Source organism: Leopardus geoffroyi, chromosome C3, assembly GCF_018350155.1.
Source record: "Leopardus geoffroyi isolate Oge1 chromosome C3, O.geoffroyi_Oge1_pat1.0, whole genome shotgun sequence".
Classification (NCBI taxonomy): domain Eukaryota; kingdom Metazoa; phylum Chordata; class Mammalia; order Carnivora; family Felidae; genus Leopardus; species Leopardus geoffroyi.
The window spans coordinates 14,297,820-14,314,728 of record NC_059338.1 but is presented as its reverse complement, the minus strand read 5'-3'; the positions used below and the strand labels follow the sequence as shown (position 1 = coordinate 14,314,728).

Below are 16,909 nucleotides of genomic sequence, written 5' to 3'. Positions count from 1 at the left end.
GAGAAGAAAACTGGGTACTTGAAGAATAAACATAAGGAAGAGATTTTTTTAGTATTATAAACCCTCCTGTAGTCTTTGAATTTTAAGCAATGTGAATGCATTATCTATTAAATAAATTAATTAAAAAGGAAAGCCAATTTAAAAGGAACTCTCCCTACCAAACACATGAACAGATAATAAGGGCTTCCATAGGGAATTGATGTAATCTCCGAAGATCAAAGAAATGAGTCTTGAACTGACCCTCAGGGGATTAGTGGATTGTAGACCAGGAAGGACATTTCAGTTAGGATCAGCATAAAGGAGGTTGTGATATTGGGAATGAGCACGTTGTAATGGGAGACAGGAGGGGTGGAGCTCAGAGAGTTTGGGGGGTTGAAGAAGGTTGGTCAGGAGTTGAATGTGACTTGTATAATTTCCTACATTTGAAAAGGAATTTCTCATTTAAAAATTCTTTATATCCAATATTTCATATTTTCCAGCAATAATCTGTCAAGTAGAAAGTACACGTGTTATCTTCATTTTATGGATCACAAAATGGAGACTCAGGAAGATTAAATGATTCACCTAAAGTTCTCAGTTCCTGATACGTATAGATCCACATGCTAACCCCTTAAGGATTTCCTCTGCATGTCCCTCAGATACCCCAAACCTGCCCCTCCTTACGTATTCCTTTATTCAGATAAACGGTACAACCATTCAACCAAAAATACAATAATCCCAGACTCCCCACTACCTCCCTCTCCCTACCCTTTGTCTCCTATCAGCCATCAAACACCCTCCATTTCCCCTCATAAAAGTCTCTTGATTTCAACCTAAATGTCATCATTTTACTCCCATGTGGACATTCCTTCTTGCCACAGCCTACAGCATGGAGTTCTCACTCTTTCATTTGACATGTCAGGTGTTTCATAGTGTCCCGGTTTCTTCTTCTCTAATCTCACCTGTGTAAAATATACGCACCTGTGTAAAATATACCGGGACACATTAAATCATTGCCAAATGATTGCCAAATCAATTGCCATTAAATCATTGCCAAATCACATGGCCAAAACATGCAGCGTCCTACAGATTTTTTTGTAAATGCCTTTTACCCTGCCGGAATGCCCTTTTGCACTTTGACTTCCCTCCCATTGCTATAAATCCCTACTTCCTGTTCTAGGCTTTACTTAAAGATTAACCTCCCTGCTGTCCTGAAGCTGCGTGTACAATGGTGGGAGACAGGAGATATCAGGTGTGCCTTCCTAGCTTTGTTCGTGTAGGCATTTGTCCCACTGTGATACATTTGTTCATTTACATCTCTTATTTGACTGAGAACTGAATAGTGGTGACTTTTCAGTTTACTGCATCTTAAGCTTATCACAGTCAATGTCACATAGAAAGCCTATAGAAATGTTTGCTAACTAAATGATTCACAGGGATTTATGTTGGATGAGTCTTGCTTATGGTCAACGTAACTGATGATTAGTATCAATATGTGCCAAAACTATTCACTACCCTCTTCTTCATAAAAGAATGATTCTTTCCCATCTCATTGATTTTGGACTAGGCCAGGTGCTTTGAGCAGATGGGACATGCCACACTCAAGGTGACATTTTAAGAGGCTTTCTCCCTCTTTCCTTCTGACATAAGATAGGCCCATGTCCATCTTGGGCTGCTCCTTCATCCTTGGGGTTAAGATGAAGAAATGTAGAGCCTACGTAGCTACAGGGAACCCTAGTCGACAGTTAATGTAAGTGAGAAATGTTTTGTTTTGTAAGCTACCGAGATAGCTGCATTTTTATCTCAGCAAAGCTGATTAATGGTTATAATGATAACAAAAGCATGCATGTTTATAAGAAACATTCTGAATGGGGCACTCAGTGAAGCTTACAAAAAGATGTTTTGAGCTTTTTGAGTTTGTGATGATGTTAGGACACCTCCATGTGGTGATATCTTGTAAGGCGATTTTGCCGTCTCTGCAGAGTGTCTGGCATATAATAATTAACACTCAACAAATGCTTATTAAAGTGAACTATTGCATGGGAGTTTAGATTAAGAGTCAGAGCTGGAGATAAAGATTTTAGAGCCATCATTGCAAGATGACAGGATTCTCTACCTGAAGGAGAAAAATATCTTAAGAGTAGAGCAGAGGGCCAAGAATTGAGGCTTGTGGAATGCATTAGGTAGGATTTAGGCAGAGGAAAGGGGTATAGACAGATAATAACTAGAAAAGCAGAGACACAAGGTCACAGAAAGCAGAGGAGAGAACTGATGAAAATTTGGCATTGTCAACAGTCTCAGATGTGGCAGAAGTCAAACAGAAAGTGAACTGAGAAAAGAGAGAGGTCCTAGGATCTCCTTAGATAGGTTCAGTAGTTCTAGACAGCTTCCCTCAAAATTCTATTAACTAAAAGCTTTCTATCCAGCTTTTAAATAATTTTCATAGTGACACCAGCTAGCTTATCTAGTCCTAAAGTATCATGGGTTCTCTACCACAGTGCCCTCGTTAACTCAGGATAATAGATCATTTCCAATTATCTTTTGTGATTTGGCTCTTGCTTCCTTCATGAGTATTGTTTTTGTTTCCTTTTTTCTCAACCTCCATTTCTGGCCTTCCTGCTGACTTCCAGGCTTCTGTGTCTGGCAACATAAACCAAATTTGTCCATCCCAGGGGTCCCGGATTGTTGATTTACAACCTTAAACATCTTTTCCTGTTAGTGAGGATATGCTCTGATTCTTCTTTTTTAATAACAACAATTTGATGGTTATCTAGTGTAGTGTGTGTGCTCTGTGCATAATGCATTTCATACCTGCTGAGCAGCCTGCTCTTCCTGTTGGAAACTCAGAGAGTCCTACTGTTACGGGACCTTTCTTGTGTTCAACTGTATTGTGTTCCGTGTAGTTGGTCCTTAACTACTCTGCTTTATTTCATAAATGGTGAGGTGAAAACAGTCGTTCTTTGGTGATAAGTACCTGAGAAATGTTGAAATATTTTTTCACCCATGTCATTTCAAGCACTAGCATTTTGAGTGTTACCTGAGTGAATTCATCACTATAACCTCTACAGGATAGTTGTATACATCTTGATATCCTTTTAAATTTTCTTTTCTTTCTTTTTTTTTTTTTTTTTACATTTTATCATTACATAGTTTACTCTATGTTTAATATCAAATGCACTATTTTTTATCACCACTCAGAGAGCAGTAAGTAGAAACACTACCCTAATGTACATGATTAATTCTATATGCATTATAAATAAATAAATAAATAACTATAGTCCTAAACAGCTCAATTGAGATCATTCAGTGAATAACATGTATGGCAACCACATTAACAGAATTTAATTAAAACTTTGCGCTGAAGTGTGAATAGCCTATGGTAGGACCATTTAATTTACTAAAACACTATTAAAAAATAGATTATTCCTCAAATTATAAAAATCATTTTCTATATTGCTGAAAATCACAGCTCACAATATTTATATAATGCTTACCATTTTACTGCTCCTTACAAAGTTTTCGTATTAGGTTAGTAGTTGAAGGAGTAACAATGGAAAGAAATTTTATTAACTTTAAGTGGGACAAAAGATGCCATCTACTATAAAATTCCATTACATGTTGTCATGATAAATACCAGCAGGGTTTTTTTTTTAATGGATAGTAAAAATATATAAAATATTGGTCACTGTTTTAAAAACTAATGAGATTGACACAGTTACTTCTACAGACATTTTTATTTCTCTTAATTAGATGAATAAATGTTTCTTCGATAGTTACCAACTCTTTTTATGAATTTCTGTAGAAGACTTCCAAATAAGTGGTAAGTTAATAAGGCAACATTTATCACCCATTAGTGTCAGAGCAAAAAACTGAAACATATTTTTTCCCTTCAAGGTCTTGCATTTTAGATAAACACCAAAGTCTAGATAACTTAAGTTTCTGACCTACTAATATTAACTTAAAACTTTCTTAATATGTTTTCATAATTATGAAATTAATTTAGATTTGGTTCCCCTGCTTTTAAAGATTATATTAATAATAACTGTGAGAAATAGTATAATTGGCTTTTAATGTGTGCGTGTGTGTGTGTGTGTGTGTGTGTGTAAAAAGAAAGGGTATTTTAAAAATCAGCTGTTGATAATGAACAGATTGGTATCAGTTGCCAACAAACAAGGCAAAGCATATGCACAAAATACTCATGATTATTTGGTAATAAATCATTTTAATGATTATACTCAAAATTATGAAATGAGGATGGCACTGATGTGGAAAATAACAAAGGCTCAGGCTCATCAGATCTGTTATCCATATGTGCATAGCTTCTAAAAGTTCCATTGTCATCACTTTAAGGCAAATTTTTCCTTTGTATTGCCCAGTCGAACAAATAAAGCCAGTTGATCTGGTCAAGTTTATATAGATGTATTACTCAAAATTATTACCAACATGTATTGTTTTAAGTATTCTGCTTTTGATGAGAAAAGGGGAAAAAAAGAGAGAGAGAGACAAACCAAGAAACAGACTTAACTATAGAGAACAAACTGTTAGTTACCAGAGGGGAGGTGGGTAGGGGGATAATTGAAATAGGCGAAGGGGATTAAGGAGTGCACTTGACTTGGTGAGCACTGAGTTATGTATAGAATTGTTGAATCAGTATACTATACACCCGAAACTAATATAAGTATGTGTCATCTATACTGGAATTGAAATAAAAAACTTAAGAAAAAAATTTTTTAAAGTGTTCTCCTTTTGAAAATGATTAACCATTTCTTCCTTGAAACTCATCTTTTTTTTTTTTTGGTTTTCAACCTAAATACTCAACAATAAAGGAAATATGAAATAATTTATGGTATATTCCATATAGCAAAATACCACATAGCCATTGTATATAAAAATATGTGAATGAGGAACTTAAAAATGGGGAACAAGAAATATCTGTTCTAGATCTATACAGATCAAGGTGGAAGAACCTTTAACAGAAATTAAGCCCCTGGAGTTGAAGGAGAGGAATTGGCATTAAGAGTTTAAGACTTAAGAGGGGAATACTTCTAGTTCACAAGGTCTGGAACAAGGTTGAGGAATGTAAGGTACACTGAAGTGTTGGTCATTGGGACTGAAAAAAACAGGCAGTTGTGGGATTTTGTAATTCAGTGTGCTGTCCACATGAATTTGAAAAGTCTTGAGATAATGGCAGGAGTTGTGATGAAGGGTGAGACCATTACTTGGTGTCAGAATCTTTAGAGCAGATGATTGGAGTTAAGTCAGGGAGAGGTGAGAGGAGGAAGGATGGAGGAGAAGTAATCTGAGACCTGAGGGATGACAACACTAGAAAGGAATAGAGGGTATAAATGTGGAAAGCTTGAGATTAAGATGCAAGGTTTCTTGTTCTTTTGGTTTTTGTTGTTGTTGTTGCCCATTTAAAAAGAAATTATTTTTGAGAGAGAGAGAGCATGAGCAGGGGAAAGGGGCAGAGGGAGAGAGATAGAGAATCCTAAGTATGGAGTCCTACACAGGGCTCAATCCCATGATCCTGACACCATGACCTGAGCTGAAATCAAGAGTCAGATGCTCAATCAACTGAGCCAATCAGGCACCCCTGTTGCTGTCCTTTTTAAAGGAGTCCTTTTTACTGGTTTGTGAAAGTATGCTTTGGAACTAGGAGAACGCCAGCTTCCTCCAGTTGATGGCACTTGGAGTGGGCGAGAAAAGATAGTTTGTCCTATAAATGCTTGCAAGAAAAACAGGAGAGATAGGATTTGGACAGCTAGCAAAGAATGATAAGACATTTTGGGCAAGGGGACTACTATGGGCATGGAGGTGAAGAAATAAAAATAGTAATTGGGTCAGAATGAGCCTTAAAGGAATGGAGTGGTGAGAGATAATTGGGGGAAAAAAATTGGGACCTGATTGTGGTGAGGTTTGAATATCACTTGGCCTCTAAGAGAGTGGTTCTCATTTGTCCCCAGTCACCCTCCCATTGTAATTCACCTGATAGAAAAAAGAAATAAAGAGAGAAACTCAAAATATGAAACATGCTCCATCAGTAATTATGGTCCAATCCCACTGAATAGCAGCCCTGTCCAAAAGATTCACATGAATATTAACCGCTCAGAAAATTGTGTTTTTAAAAAGGATACATCCTCCAAAAATTTTTTTTTTCTTTCAGAAGCCTTCTAAAAATTGAGCTGGATCACATGGCAAAGGCCATACAGCTAACAAATAGTTGATTTAATGTTGAAATGCTGTTTTTATCCCAGAAATTCTTCTTGCTCTATCTGTTATAAATGCAACATATCAATTCTGTTTAGCCTTCTTTCTCTCTTTCTTTCCCCCCCTCCCACTTTCCCTTCCTTTGTTTCTTCAACAAACATTTGGGGAAACATCTAAAATTGAGCATCGTATTTTCATTACAAGGAACTAACACCATTTATGCCTGATTTTCAGCCCAGTCTTAGTAGACTTGTACCTTAATGATAAAATGGGAAATAAATAAATAGTAAGAAAAATTTTAAGACTTTTGTCTGCTGATAAATTACAGTAGCTTGTCATTCTTGGATATGTTATTAATATTTAGTGGCTAGGATACTCTTTGCTTATCCAACTTCATGGAATGGAAAAAAACAAATTTCTAGAACAATTCTAAAAAATAATATTAGGAACAAGACCTTTGGTATGTTTATATTTTAACTACTTCATGTAATCCAAAGAACAAACACTAGTATAACAAACAGTAATCATTGCTCAGAATGGAAATAAAAAGACTTAGTTGAAATAAATTTTACAAAGTTTTAAAGTGTCTGTGTCTCATAGATAGCTCATGGAAATGAACGATTCACCTCCACCAATGTTTTTTGTTAGTGTTTTTTATTTTGTTTTTTTAACCTTTTTTTTAATGTTTATTTTTGAGAGAGACAGAGCACGAATGGGGGAGGGGCAGAGAGAGAGAGGGAGACAGAATCAGAAGCAGGCTTCAGACTCCTAGCGGCCAGCACAGAGCCCGACGCGGGGCTCAAACCCGCCAACCGCGAGATCATGACCTGAGCTGAAGTCGGGTACCCAACCGACTGAGCCATCCAGGCGCCCCTTGTTCGTGTTTTTTAAAATTGTGATAGAATGCACATAGCATGACATTTACTATTTTTACCATTTTTAACTGTACTATTATTTATTATTTAGTGGTATTAGGTATATTTAGATGTTTTATGCAACTATCATCACCACCCATCTCCAAAATTGTTCCTTCATCTCAACTGGAAACTCTGTACCCATTTAGCAATAGCTCCCTGCTCCCTTTAACCGCTGGTAAGTGCTATTCTCCTTTCTGTCTCTGTGGGTTTGACTATTCTTGGTACCTCTTATAATCGAGATCATGCTCTACTTTTCGCATGTATATTATTTTTACTTTCCAAAGCAAATACATTTAATATCAGTTAGTGGTTCAAATGAGAATGGTACATGGGAATCAAAGTGCTATTCCACCTTTTAACTATAAAATTCAGAATGCTTACCCTATAAAGCTAGCTCTGTTTTTTTCCCTTTGTTCAGAATAAAATTTAACTTCTTACTTTTGGAATTTTACTTATTATTAAATTACATACTTTTTGCTACAAAATGTGTAGTAGCACCAGTGAAAATCTCTTCTCTAATTATCATCAACTGTGTCCTAAGCACCTTAAATATTTTATCTCATTTTAATCTTCACCGAACTCTGTGGAGTATGTACTGTTCCATTTTGTGAGCCTGGGAGCCACGACCGGCAGACTTTAAGGAACTTGTTCAGAGCCACACAGCTGGTAAAAGCAACATCCAGAACTGAACTCGGTTCTGTAGCTGGAGAGCTCACACACACTCCGTGCCGCTAACTGAACAGCCGTATAATAAAGCTAAGAAACATTACCTTTTTCTGAACCCACACTTTCTCAAAAATGTAAATTTTAATGTTTCTTCTGTAATAAAACATTTAGTGGTTTCATCTGCCTCGATGTGACTTGAGGAAATATGGTATTAAAGTAAATCTTTTAAATTCACCTCAAACACCAAGAATTATGCCTTGCTTGCTATGATGAAGAAAGAGAATTTAAAGTAAAGCAACATCATTGTGTTCATTTGTAAATAACATATTGCAGCCAACTGGTTCTTAATTGCTCAGACTGTTGATAAATAATCCAGGCCTGCTGCTCTCCACAGACAATTTGCTTTGGATCAGACCAGGCAATTCAAACAATACTAATTACAGTGAAAACCTCTGTATGAATTTTTGTGTGTTGCAGGGACGAAAACCCCTATATAAATGGTTAAGGCACTTATCTCTGACTTTTACCTAAACATAACACCTATTACCTGAGCTCAAGTTATATCAGTCAATGCATTTTGATTGAATAAGAATGGATCTAGTAATATTTTGTGTTGAAAATATATATTTCATTGCCCTTACTGTTTATTGTACTGTGATGAGTTATGTTAATTCTGTATTTTTGACTGAAAGATATAACAGACACAGAAACTTCATTTAAAGCAATGTTTTCATTGAAATAAGCCATATTGCTAAACGATTATGGAGTGTAACAGAGATTTGTTTATTAATAGACAAATGTGTCTATACTAGAAAGAAACCAAGACCTCAGGAAGTCTTTACTATATCAGGGGATTTGCTGTAACATGATATCATTGTATTTATGATTTTATGGTGTTAAAATGAATATTAAATGAAACAAAATTCCCAAGGATTACTCAGGAGGCAGCTAAGTACATAACATTTTGTACAGATGGTTGGAAGGCACAATTTTGCTCCATCACTGCATCCATATCCTTGAACGATTTCGACTGAAGACAGCATTTCTTTGAATTTTTCATTAAACCAGACGTCTTGAAATATGAATTCCTTTTATGTTTCTGTGAGTTTTGGCTAAAAGAACCCCAGTGAATAAATCATACAATACTACGTGTCACCAGCACTTGTGAATATTTCTGCTTTGTTATTCTATTCTCAGTAGAGCACCATTGATTATCAAACTCAGCGGAGAGCATTTTATGATCATATATCTCCATTAGCTCCTAGTTTGACTACCATAGATTTTTCTGGTTAAGCCTGCATTATGTATTAGGAAGCCTATCTCTTCAATACAAAGTTTGATTTCATTTTTCTAAGCCTAGAACTCTTATTATGTATTATGTATAAAGATTCTTATCTTTTATATGTAAAAATAGGCTGCACTGTCTTTGTGTAACTGGAATATATGCCATCTTTTTTTTTTTCTTGATTCACAGTTAGAATTTTGTACTATGAAGATGAATCTCTACAACGCAATGGCTGTCAGGGTAAATATTTCTTCACTTGTTAAACAAATGAAAAGTCAATTGTGCCCTGAGTTCGCTTTTAATAAAACGAGCAAACCAGAATAATGCAAATTTGATTGATATGCTAATGGTTAGAGAGAAAAGAGTACATAGTTAAAAAGTTAGTTATACTAAATAATCTTGGCAGTGTTAAAAATTAGAGTAAAATGTAAAACATGTAATTATCAGTGCTTATGTTTTAGAATGTTAAATATCTCTGAGCCATAACTAGAGAAAGACCGTAAATATTAATGAAGCAATGTATTAGTTTCCATATGTCGTATAGAATATTGTGATAAATAGTTGAACATGGTTCTGGAATATAAGATGCCGGCCCAATACAAATCAATTAGAAATTATTCATATGATTTAACAGTAATAAAGTCAGTTTCCACCTTCGAAGTTTTATTTCTATCATCTCTGTGTTCATTTTTACGTGTTATTTTCCTAATGGGAAGCTGAACTTAGTGATTATGAGGCTGGCTTGGTTTCTGCCCAGATTTTGGGAGTGAGCCCAACAAAAGTATTATCTCTCTTGTCTCAGACAGTATGGTAATAGCTTAATTGTGGCGCTATTATAAATGGAGGAATTACTTTGGTGAATTTCATTAATGTTCTTAAAACTTAGGTTGCCTTACTATATTCTCTTTCATTGATCTATGAGTTCTTCTGCTAATAATGTCCTTTATTTTGGATGAGGCAAAGTAGTAAAATACCTTCTGACTGTCCTGTGCTGAACTATGGCAGGTGAATTAACATTACTTTGATTATTTATACTGTTTTGGGAAGGGGTCTTTCCTCTACAGGTATGGGTGTGCACAGAGCCTGGCCCAGGGACAGTCTGCACGTTCAGTCTGTTCACCTTTCTGTTCTTTGCGGTCTAGGGGAAAAAGGAAAAGGAAGAAATAGGTCTTTTTGCTTCTTTTCCTGAACCAGAGGTAGAGACTATAGCTGCAGTGGGCTATTTACCTTTGTTATTGTATTACTATAGGAAAAGAATTTGGTTCTCCTCTTTTAATGGGAATGCTTGAATCTGGGAATTTAGGAGATTTTGATTCTCTGCATAGCTCTGCCAAAGACCTAACATCTGAGCCTTCAACACTGTTAGATTCTTCTTTTGCTGCTTACTCCGTGTTGGACGTGTCTGCAAAGTAAAAACCAACAGATGACCGTTACAGTAAAGCAGTTGATGACCTAAGACTTAGATGCCTCCCTAGGTCACCAGGGGAGAGAGAACGAGAACCAGAAGACAGAGTTAGAAAAATGCATTCTGTTGTTATTTAGCCCCCAGTCTTCTTATTGAATTCTTATCTGGCTTGAATCATGATTCTGTTTACCTAGATTAGAAGTATCTAGGTAACACTTGGAACACAGAGTTTTTGACTTACTCCAACATCATACTAAAACCTTCATTTCCTAGTAGCATCGCCCAATGTCAACTTGTCTCTGATTAATGTCAATCGACAATGTTGAACTTTACCTGAGTCCTGGGATCATGGAAAACAACAAAGTTTTCAAAACCCCCCACCCTTTGGGTTCTGGAAACAGCTTACTGCAAGAAGAAAACACAAAAAATTTACCCTTCACCACATGACTTAGATAAGAGGCACAGATATGCCCTTTGTTTATCTATGACACGGCCAGTGCCCACCTTCCCAAGTTTCTATTCTTTACCTCACAAATGATTATCAGAACTGCTTGTCCCCATTGATCAATTGGAAAAACATGTTTATTAACCAAACTGTGATCAAGGTTCTCTCCTTCCCCCTGAACTTTAGCCAGCATAGAATACCTCCTCCTGAGAATAGGCTGGCTTCCCAGTAAAACATTCTCTGATCTACTGTACAATTATGCCACCCTTTCATCCCACTTCTGTATATCAGGTTCTTTCTAGCCTCGTTTATATCTTCCTGTAAAAGAAAAACTATTTTTGCCTAATTCTTGACATACTTGAAGATCTTATGGTCAAAGTGCTCTCCCTCTGGCAGTAGTCCAATCCATCTATTGTGATCACAATACTCCCTCTTCCTTGCAATAATTCTTTCAAATAAAGTCTCTCTTGCTATGTCTGGATTTATTTTTTATTTCATACATTTCAGGAGAGAAGAGTAGAGGTGTGATGCAGTGGCCATTAAAGTGAGGCAGAGGAAAACTTGAGCTGATTCACTAAAGATGCATAGGAGTGTTTGTGAGCCATGTGGAGGATGTAAACACTACTGTGGGAATTTATAATAAAGACACTTCTCTTAGAAGATGTTCAAAGACTGCCTTCAGAGGTTTGGATGAGTTGACTTAGTAATAGACTAGGTACTTACTTCATGTTCCTAAGATGAGGAGTCAGGAGAGGGGCTTACTTGCATGGAGGCCAAAATGATTGCCTAACAAAGATGAAATTTTAGCACTGGTTGATCACAGTGACCAGAACTGAATTTATTTGTAAAAAGTGAATTTTTGCAAGATGGGGCTCAGAAGACTTGACTTTCTGCAAGAGTGAATGGCTGAAGAGATCAGCGTGTGGTCCACATCCCTTCATGTTGTGCACATCAGAAGGCTGGATACCTCTAGCTGAAGTTGTCCTTCTAATACTCACACCTCTACCTTTTCAGTTCATCGGCTACCAAGTAACCTTGTTCAAAATAACTATCCCTTAAATGATTTAAATATGGGTGGCTGTTCATGTCTAGGAGGAAGAATTTCTAAGAGTGATAGATAACTACCAAAATGTATACGGGAATAATATTCAGACAGATATATGTGCACTCAAATCATGAATAGGATTTTCACATAAAATGGAAAATAAAACTTTTGTCTTAATTTGCCTTATATACTGAGCCAATTACAAATTATATGTTTGACTGTTGACTCCTAGCATGACAAATAAATTATCATCAATTGCCAAAGAGGCTAGTGGAGCATTCCTGAAAAGAGAGGGATTGTAAAAATATGTTTTTAGCCTATCCATTCCTATATGGAGGTCACTTTTTTTATAATGAAGAATAAATTATATGTATGTGATTTTTTAAATATAATAGGTATTCACATCCTGATTTGCTGCATTTATTTTTTAAAGGGTCACCTTCTCTCTAAAGACTTTACGATCCCCCTACCCATGTAGAATTGATCACTCTCTCTTTTTATGTCCTCTTTTACCATCGACATACTTCTGTTATAGAACCTGTAACATTTTATTATCCTTACTAATTTACATGCCTGTATCCACCCCCCACACACTGTAAGTCCCTTGGGGCCCAGATCCTATCTTCTTCGTCTTTGTATCTACAGTACCTGGCTTATAGTAGGTGGTTAAATAAATGTCCCTGAATAAATCATGAATGTTGGCCCATTCTTTTCTAAACAAGGAGTTAAAAAGTCATTTGTTTTAAATACTTTTTGTTGAAGCCCCTCAGTGTCTTTGTTGGAAATTATTTAAGCCTTTGCTGGGGGATCTAAGCCTTTGCTGGGGGATCAGACCTTTTTGAGAATCTGATGGGGTTATGCGGTAGAGATAAATTGGATGTGGTAAGGTGATATTTGGTTAGTGCAATTCTCACATGAATGGAATATCTCATGAACTTTAGGACCTTTCTAAAGTATCATAACATGTACAGGTTTGAAGGAGGTTTGCTATGATATAAGCTACTGTCAAAACCCACAGTATGCCTTTTCAAAATCCGTTATGATATGCTGCTAGGCCAGTGACAGACAATTAATACAGCAATAAATTGCTCAATAAATTTTTATATTAGCTCTTGGGGCCTTATTCCTCCCATTTCTCTATGGGACATTTTATTGCCTTTTGGTCTTTAATTCGACTTTACTCCAGATTAGGGTTCTGCTTTTCCTCCAGCATTTTGGCTGTTCCATTGTAGATCTCCTCTAAATTTGGCCCCCACTTTTTATTTTTTTAGTTCTCTCTTTTTCAACAGCTTTTAGTATCTTACACAAATGTCATGGACTGATTCAGTTGCTAAACTCATTTCTCCCCGTATCCCATTTAGATATACAATTGTGTATCTTTTTACAGCCTGGCGTAGAACTGACCCTCCATTTCTGATGCCAGTAAGCTTCTAATTGGGTGTCACCTCAGGTTCACCCAACACTGGGCTTAGCGACTCAGCTGAATATAATCGGCCTCAACCTTGTCTTTGAGGCTCCTATTGCCCCAGTAGAATGACTCCAGATTCTCGCGCTTAACCTGAGTGTGTGTGTGGACACAAATAGCTGGCAGGTGTCTGAGTATACCTTAGTCAAACTGATTGCCAGTGGGAGCTATATGTCTCTGAGGCCAGGCAAGAAAAGGATTACAATACCACGTTTTCTCTTGGTAAGTCAGAACCATTAGTAAATAATAACAATGAGTTAGCAGTTACATAGCCATTACTGCCTTCCAGGCACCAGTCTAAGTATTTTAAATATTTTAACTCTTCTCTGTAATACTCCCAACCAACTCTTACAGGTGGGTATCATGATTCCAATATGAAAGCTGAGGAAATAGAATCACAGAAAGTTATCTTGCCCAAGGTCCCACAGCTCATAAGTGATAGTGTTAGGAATTGAACCCAAGAGATCTGCTACCCACATTTGTGTTACTTGTGATCTTTTGTACTCTTGCCTTCACTGCTAGTCTTCTCCTTTGCTCGGTATCCGGATGAGAACAACTATGTGTACCCCAGACTGAGCTCTTATGGAAACTTTATTACTCACACTCTGATTTTCTTGATAAACTGATCCCCTGGTCCTCACAATTCATGAGCATCTTACCGGTAGTACATTTTACTCAGGGAATTCTAAACTCAGTGGCAATGAGTAGGAGACCAGGTTGAGTGTCATATGCTTCCCCTTGCAGGCAGAATTGGAAGGTTGAGGATGACAGACCTCTCCTTGTAAAAGGATATTCCAGCTGTGGCCTTCACACTCTGGTCTTCTAGCATCAGAATGCGTCCTCCATCGTAACTCAGGACTGCTGTTTTCAACTGCTAATCTCTCTATACATGAACTCTTAGAATATACTGGTGTTTGGTAAACTAAACATAATGAGGATGTATAATCTGTCACAGATTTTGGAAGTTAACAAAGGTGAACTCTCTGAAAATTATGCTTTCCTTATAATGTCTTTTGGAAAGCCTCCATTGGGTCATCTTCTACATCTTGAGTCCACTTTGTCTGTCTGTCCTAGGACACCTGGCACTGTATCAGATGAATGTAAATTTCAGGAAGTGCTAATGTTTAGTATCTTAGAGACCTCTTAAAAAATATGGTCCATCAGACTTTTTCTTCTCACTTCCAAAATCTGTGAGGAATGAGAAATGGAAATAATTTAGATCTTACAGAGTTTTAAAAAAACTACAGATATAATTATTTCAAGTAGAATTCCTTTTATCTTAGAAACCTTATACATGTTACTGATCAATCATATGTACTTATGTGATGATATTCTTCTGGAACCCAGAGAGTCTCTCCTCATCCTTTATTATTTCAGTTATTTTAAATGATTTCTCTTGAAATTAGTGCCCCAAAACATTTTAGTTCAGATAGAAATCCTCACTTTAGGAAAATTAAAAGACTGCAATAACAGGAGGATCACTAGATTAAAGATCACTTAAAACAAACAATTTGCAAAGTAACCATAATGTTATTGGTTCTTTCTTCTTACAGGTCTGGATCTGTATAATACAAATTTTAATTTATAAACCTTAATCTAGCTTGAAACATCAAATAGCCGTTTTCTTTCGTTTCCCACTTGTGTCTAAAACGTAAAAATGTGAGAAACAATGATATGATAGCTTTACTTAAAAAATAGTTACATATGTGCCAGCTATATAAAGATCCATTTCAATCTCCTAAACCGTTTATAATCTTATTTTCATATTTATAATACGATAAAGTACATATGTTTAGAATAATGACTCCATGATTAGATGGATAGAGATAAATAGGTAAAATAATTCAGGGAAAAAATACTGAAGTTCTCTTATACACTAGACATTACGTTAGGCTCTAGGGATACAAAATAAGTAACACACAGTCTTATTCACACAGAGAAAGATATCCCAAAATGTCAGCCTAAGGAATAAGAGGAAAAGGATTATACAGACCACCTCAAGCTTTTGCCTGATGATGGACAGATATTTAAATGATGGATCACCATGCAAAAGAATATCTCTTCTCCCCTCCTGCTACTCCTAGTACCAATATCATTGTGAAATGATTAAATAAATTTGTAGAGCAAGGAGTATAAAGTCAGAGTTGGGAAACAATATTAAGGAGAAGAAACTACAGATGGAATGATTATCCAGAATCTTCTATTGGTTAAAAATATCCAGTTAAGATTTCCATTCATATATGTATATTTTTGACATGATAATGCATCAACACGGAGTATGAAATTTGGATATTGTTGTTCTTTAAACACCTTTGAAAATTTAGTAAACCTACTTGTTCTGTTCTCATGGTATAATGTAGAATGTTGACTATTCTAATAAATGCGAGTATCATTATGAGTAAGAGTTCCACTTGTATGCTCTCGTATACATTTAGAGCATTAATACTAGGTAGGTTATTATCAGTAATAGAAATTTTGTTTTCCATGTCTTCATTTTAATTTTAGGTGAGAAGACATTGTGATTTTTCTCTTTTGGTAACGTTAAAGTTACTATGAATTTTGAGGAATAAAAGTAAACCAATGGAGGGAAAATCTTTTCTATGAGCAGATGGCTTTTGGTGTGCCAAGGTTTTGCCATTTGTTTTAGTGCTTAAAATAAACATTATTTATAAAACCACTTACATTTTGATGTTACTTAATGAGGAATATGCATCATTGATTTGACTAGCTTAAGAGGTCATTTAGAACTTGCCCGTTAACAAGCTGTAATCTGCTGAGCACACAATGACTTTGTTTAAAATTATCTATTCAGAGCTGATCAATGACAATAATTGTTTTATACCAATCACTTCTGAAAGTTACTAATTACTTTGAAGGACATGAATACTAGCTTTTCATCTTTTTTTTTTTTTTTGAAGTCATAACCCATTCACCTTGAAATTAAGAAATGTTATGGAAAAACATCTTGCCTACTCAAAGAACTTTTTTTTTTTTAATTGGAAGTTTATTCGCTAGTACTAGGATATCAACAGGAAATTTAGGTAAAATTGAAGATGTCATTTGTTCCTGGAATAGAAAGGGTAGTAGAATCTCCACAGTATTCTATCTTATGTCAGTTAGTGATTGTTAAACTGGGCTCTTTACAATATAGGAAATTGGTATCTTCTAAATGCAAGAACATGTACGCATACTTTTCCTTTTTATATAGTACATCCATAAGATATTTCAGTGAAAAGAGCCTGGGCTTTTGTGTAAGACAGAGCTGGGTTTACGTCCTGGCTTTGCCATTTATCTTTTCACTGGTTAGGTGAACTTGATCAAGTTGCTTAACCTGAGTTTCTTCAGTTTTAACATGAAGATTATGCCTCATGCGTCAGGTTATCATGAGAATTAGAGCAGTTAACATAATACCTGGTGCATTCATGAGGTCAATAAAGTTTAGATCCTTCGCTTCATGGATGGCAGTGTCTTCACCAAACACCCAGTTTCAACTTT

General features: G+C 36.0%; 1 protein-coding gene across 3 annotated transcripts in view; it reads left to right on the top strand.

Moving 5' to 3' along the window:
- Window positions 1-16,909, top strand: part of SPATA17 (spermatogenesis associated 17) — a 200,901-nt gene that overhangs the window by 18,406 nt on the left and 165,586 nt on the right. For 2 of the 3 annotated variants that reach the window (XM_045455755.1, XM_045455756.1), the window contains exon 4: window positions 9,244-9,294. The exons of the other annotated variant lie outside the window; for it this stretch is intronic. In XM_045455755.1, coding sequence (XP_045311711.1) covers window positions 9,244-9,294 — 51 coding nt within the window. The remainder of the gene's footprint in view (window positions 1-9,243; window positions 9,295-16,909) is intronic. 3 annotated transcript variants of the gene reach the window in all.